We start from the raw sequence: 5,415 nt of genomic DNA, 5'->3' as shown, positions 1-5,415 counted from the left end.
TCAGCGGGCCCAAGTCATCCTTGCTGGTCGCACTTTTTACTAGGCTCTGCCTCCAACATCCATTTCCTAATGGCTTTGCCAAGACTCCCGCCTGGCCTAGGAGCTCAGGGGCAAATCTTGTCCTTACTTGGTCTTCTTCACTTTGCACCCTGAAAGCACGGATCACTCAAGTGCAGGTCGAGGTCTTCCGCCCAGGAGGCACAGGGAGATGCCCAATTCGGGCAGGTGTTTCTGCTGCACTGGGTGTTTTCCCTCCTGGCAGGCACGCCGCCTCATCCCTTTGCCCCTGAGGCCGGCTGGCAGCAGCTGGCTCTGCTCCACTGCTCTTAGGTGGCTCTGAGGCTCCCGGGCAGCTTCCCTGCAGAATGGTGCCGCTCCACCTTTATCCTCTGACTTGTTTCAGTAAAATTGGGTAAGTCCGTGTTCTTAGTTGTCTTCTATTTCCATTGTGTTGCTCAAAGACGGGAAAGGAAAGGGCACCTAACCTGTTCTTGCTGTAAGATCAGGACTGGCCTCCAGGCTAAGGAGAGGATTTCCCTGCAAAATCATTCAGCTCAAGGCTTTGGAGCCCATCCGCCAGGAGGGGGTGGCACCAGAGGGACGTCCAAGGCTCACCTGTGGGGGCCAAGGGGAGGGGTCTCACCCCTCCCCGCCTCGAGGCCTCCCTGGCCACTCCAGCCTCTTCGCTCCATACTCATCTTAACAGACAAGCGGGTGGATGAAGAGACACCTTAATTCCAGGTTCATGGAAGTTTCTGCTGTATCATTTTCACAAACTGTTTCCACAGTCCCCCTCAGCTGGAAGTGGAACCATTACAAAACGTTACAGCGAGGATTTCTCAGTGAGTTGGAAAATTCTCTCCAACCTGTCTTTTTGGTCATGGTAAGTTAAGTGTTTTTCAGAAATGAGATTACCACTGGGCTAGTTTGGTGTACTCACGTACCAGGCCTACCTCTCTGGACTGCGGGTAGGCTGGGGTGGAAGGTAATGAACCTACTCAAGTGTCTTTAGGAGGGAAGTCTGGGGGAGGCTGACTTTTTCCCCAAAGCAGGCTCATCAAAATAGGGGCCAGGAGCCAGCTGGTACAGACACGGCAGTTGAAGCCTCAGACCTTTCCACGCTATCGTCACTCTACGGCATTAAGCTTGAAAGTGCGCACTTGCGGATGCATTCCTGTCTTGCCCAGTGGTTTCGGTAACATAACGTGTATAACTGAACAAATAATGGCTGCCCAATGAAAAGCAGAAGTTTGAAACTCAAGATGAGCTGCAGAAAACTCCTGATAAAGAACTGCAGGATCGTATCATTTCTGGCGCCACCCCCGCCCCCCCTGCGCACAGGGCTTTCACTTCCTTTGGTGAACACACCAACTCTACGACGCAGTGAAAGAACGTCCCAACTGTCACTTTCTGGCACTCGAGGGACATTAACCTGAACCCCTGTGCTTTCCAGCTGTGGAAGAGGTGGTGTAACTATCGCCCACACTTGCAGGGAGGTACCCAAGACTCATGTGTTATGAGCCTGCTACATTATTGGGCACCTAGGAACACTTCCTGTGCCAACACTGCAACTTAACCACTGAAAATACAGCATTCTGTGTGCTAATACTTAGGTTTTACTTCGCATTATTTTGTAAAAGGTTTAACACTGTATTCTTTCAGATTCTTTACCCTGGTTGAGTTTATGCTCGTTTCTATATATATTTTAACCCTCCTCAGAGAATGTTTATTAATTTTAGAGAGGAAGGGGGCGGGGGGAGAAACATCGATCAGTTGTCTCCCATATGCACCCTGACCAGGGATTGAAGCCCCAACCTTTGGAGGATGGGATGATGCTCCAACCAACTGAGCCACCCGGCCAGGGCTCTATTCTTAAGTCAGTAAATGCAGAACATGGGCTACATATGACAATGTCACGTTCTAACTGTGGGTTCAACTGGAGCAAAGCCAATTAGAAAGGGCACTTACAGGATGAGGACTCCCACTGAGAAAGAGCTAATACACATGCAGCTTACCTGCTTAGATCTGAGAGCCTAACTGATCACAGTAGAATTCATAGACTTTTTTATTGTTAAGCTGCAACATACATGGAATTTTAATACAACAAAAATTTCATCAAGTGAAAAGTAATGAACCGAACAATAAACAAATAAACACCCGGAACAAAGTATTTTCCATTGGAAACATGTTAAGGTGAGCGCGGGGCTTCGCTACCATCTCACGGCGGGCTCCTTGTGTGTGGCTGGCCTGCACACCCCGTGCTCTCTGTCGTCACGCGGAGGGGAGCGGGAGCGGGAGTGGTTAAATAAAGGGAGAGTCCAATTTCTGCAGAGCATCATTTCACAAGGCAGCCAGACTGGATTTAGCAAATAAAATTACTCAAGAAATCCTCCACGTGTTTGGGGTCATCTTAGAATCCGTGAACCTTAAGCTGCTCCTCCTTGACAATGCCAACCTGCGAAACAAAACCGGCGTCAGCACCATCACTTTGCGGAGAATATAAATTCACATCGGGAAACATGCAGCGGCCATTAAAAAGAACCATTGCTAAACGCTTATGGCAACATTTTCTTCTTTTTGTGGCATTAACTGTTAGTAACGACCTAACACGTGCCAGAAGATGCCCCGTAGGTACGCAAACAGCCGGGTCATTCTAACACGACGCGATTTTAAGGGCCGCGCACAGCAGCCACCCACCTCCAACAGAAACTGGCAGATGTTCTTCCTCTGGTCTCCTTGGAGCTGAATGACCTCTCCGTACTCGGGGTGTTCGATCACAGTGCCGTTACAGGCAAATTTCTGGAGAAGCACATGAATGTTCAACACAGCAGCGTCCAATACAACGGGGTTTAACTCTCACCCTACGACTAACACTAACCACTCAGCAGGCATGACCACGTTCAAGGAACGAGTTTGTCTCCCGTCGGCCCCAACATTCCCTCGTTAATTTGCAACGAACCAGCAGGTCATGTAAAGGCAACGATTTTACTTGGAACATCAAGAACTAAATTACTTCACATGTGGTTGAAGGCCACGTGAGCCTTCCTTTCAGATGGGAGACCAGACATAAATATCTGACTGTTAACTTAGAGGATGAGCACAGCTTTCTTAGACCCAGCATCTTCCCCGCACTGCCGCTGTAGGCACCACAACCCAGGTCAGAGGTGTGCACCAGTAACTCAATTTCCACCTCTCCTTCCCAACACCTGTACCTTTTTGAAAGCTTTCACAAGTTTCTTTTTGTCATAATCATCTGCAATGCCCTGAACAGTAGTCAGCGTCTTCCTGCCGTTCCGTTGCTGGATTCTTATATGAATGTAATCCTCAGTCCCTGCCGGGAGTAAGTCGTCACCCTTAGTTGCATCAGCAAAGGGGTCTGCAAAGGGATACAAAAAAAAAAATCGAAAGCAGAAATTATTTTTTTTAGTAATTTCCAGATCCATGGTACACTACACAGCCTAGACAGTATGCAAAGAAGTTTCTAGTGCCTCTGCTTTTTTTTGCGGGTGGGGACAGGGGGTGATGGGGGTGGGGCAGAAATGAAACCCCCAGGGCACTCTCCCGAAAAGAGAACAATTTAAACAGGCATGTCTATCGATACTTGGACAAAAAATCGTTATACACAATGTTACCCTTGAACAGAGTCCCCTAATAAAACGAAATTTTAAAACCTTAATTTTGTAGCCGCTATAAAAATGTGCGTCATCTCGATTACATTGTGTTAACAACTGAAACATTCAAATACCCCAAGCTTCACTGTAAAGGTGCCGTGCGAAAAGTAACGGCGACAAAAAAAGCCCACAACACATATATATATATATATATATACACGTGTGTGCATATATATGCATCAAGAGATGTGATTTTACAAATTACTACGCAAGTTGGGAAACCGGCCCCCGTTCAGAGGTCTGCATCCGCATCTTTCACTCCACGCCCCCAACACCTGCTCGGAACCAGCCGCGACCCCCAACGGACGCCGATCCCAGCCCCGCGGCCGGCGTCGCCCTGGCGAGCAGCAGGGTCGCCGAGACGTCGGGGGGCAGCAGCCAGGCGGGAGCCGGTCCCGGCCGGGGCTCGGGGTGCGGCGGCCGCGGTCAGCCGGCCGTCCTCGGGGAGGGGGTCGCCAGGGGGCCAGTCGCCATTTTCTGGGCGCCGAGACAAAGCCCCACTCGGGGTACGGGGAGGGCAGCAGGGTGGGGGGGCCCCGGGAGCGGTGGGCAGGACTGCGCCGCGGCGACGGCGGGTACGGGCGGCCCGCCGGCCGAGGGGCGCGCGGGGGAAGGAGGCGCCGGCGGCGGGGACCAGATCTTACCGAAAGATTGGAGGTTCTGGATAGTGGACATGCGATACTAGTGTGAGGCCGGTGAGGGGATAAAATTCCTGCGGGGCCCGCCCGGATCGCCGTGTCAAGAGGCTGTAGAGGCGAGAGAAGGAAAATAAGAAAACGCTTCGCCCCGGGACTGGGATGCGGCTGCGGCGGCGGCGGCGGTGGCGGAAGCCAGGAGGAGGCGGAGGCAGAGGCGGCGGAGACGGATGCGAGGACGCGAAAGAAGAGGCGGCGCTGCGGCTTCTCGGACAAAATGGCCGTGGAGACTATTTGGATGCGCCCACCGCCCCGCCCACGTGCTCGCCCCGCGCCAGGAACTGTGGGACTTGTAGTTTTCTAGAGGCCACAGCCCTCGCAAAGCCTGGGGCGGGTGGGCTTGCGGGACCGCAATTCCCAGCAGGGAGTTCGCGGTCCGGCGCTGGTCCGCAGGACTCGGAGGGTCCAGCTGGGTGTAAATCCATCCCACTATAATCTGCAGGTCTGGGGCTGTCCTCTCCGCGCTCGCAGGCTCGCCAGTTCTGTCACCCTAGAGCTATGGTGCCGATGGGTGGGTGCTGGGGGATCATCTCCGTCAGTCACTCTATAGGCCGAGGTAATGAAAGTAAAATCGGGGTGCAGGAGCACCAGGAGCCCCCTAGCACTCGGCTTGCGATTCGATGGCTGTCCCTCAGCACCTCTGCGTCGAAAGCCTAGCCTCCCCGTTAGTCCCCACCGACGTTGGACGCAGGACCCTTCCCCGCAGGGTTGGGCCACCTTCCAGTTCCCCAGCCCGGTGGTTTTCAAACAACAGCGTGCATCTCCTGGGAGCCTTGATAAAACAGATGAGTAGACCCAGAGTTTCTGTTTTCAGAGGTCTGGGGTGTGACCCGAGAATTTGTAAATCTGGCAAGCTCCCAGGTGATGCGATGGTGCTGGTCTGGGACCTCACTTCAGCAGTACCACTGACCTTCACCGGGGGCCTGGCATCCAGTGGGGGCCAGGGACGTGTCAACCGAACACACTAGAAAACCAGCCTGTCAACTTGAACACAGAACCTTGAACATGATAGGTGCTTGTAGAAATTGAAGGTGAGCTCAGGAAAAGGT

At 52.6% G+C, this 5,415-nt stretch overlaps 1 protein-coding gene across 1 annotated transcript; it reads right to left on the bottom strand.

The window, feature by feature from the left end:
- Nucleotides 1-2,041: 2,041 nt before the first annotated feature.
- On the bottom strand, nucleotides 2,042-4,597 carry EIF1B (eukaryotic translation initiation factor 1B). Its single transcript, XM_037030622.1, has 4 exons — nucleotides 4,316-4,597; nucleotides 3,213-3,376; nucleotides 2,698-2,799; nucleotides 2,042-2,455 (listed from the first exon to the last, which is right to left on the bottom strand). Exons 1-4 carry the CDS (start codon nucleotides 4,344-4,346, stop codon nucleotides 2,411-2,413), a joined length of 342 nt encoding a protein of 113 aa, XP_036886517.1. The 5' UTR covers nucleotides 4,347-4,597; the 3' UTR covers nucleotides 2,042-2,410.
- Nucleotides 4,598-5,415: the final 818 nt, after the last annotated feature.

This window comes from Sturnira hondurensis, unplaced genomic scaffold, assembly GCF_014824575.4.
Source record: "Sturnira hondurensis isolate 20B ecotype Veracruz unplaced genomic scaffold, ASM1482457v3 Scaffold0020787, whole genome shotgun sequence".
Taxonomy (NCBI): domain Eukaryota; kingdom Metazoa; phylum Chordata; class Mammalia; order Chiroptera; family Phyllostomidae; genus Sturnira; species Sturnira hondurensis.
This window is presented reverse-complemented; position numbering and strand designations above follow the sequence as displayed.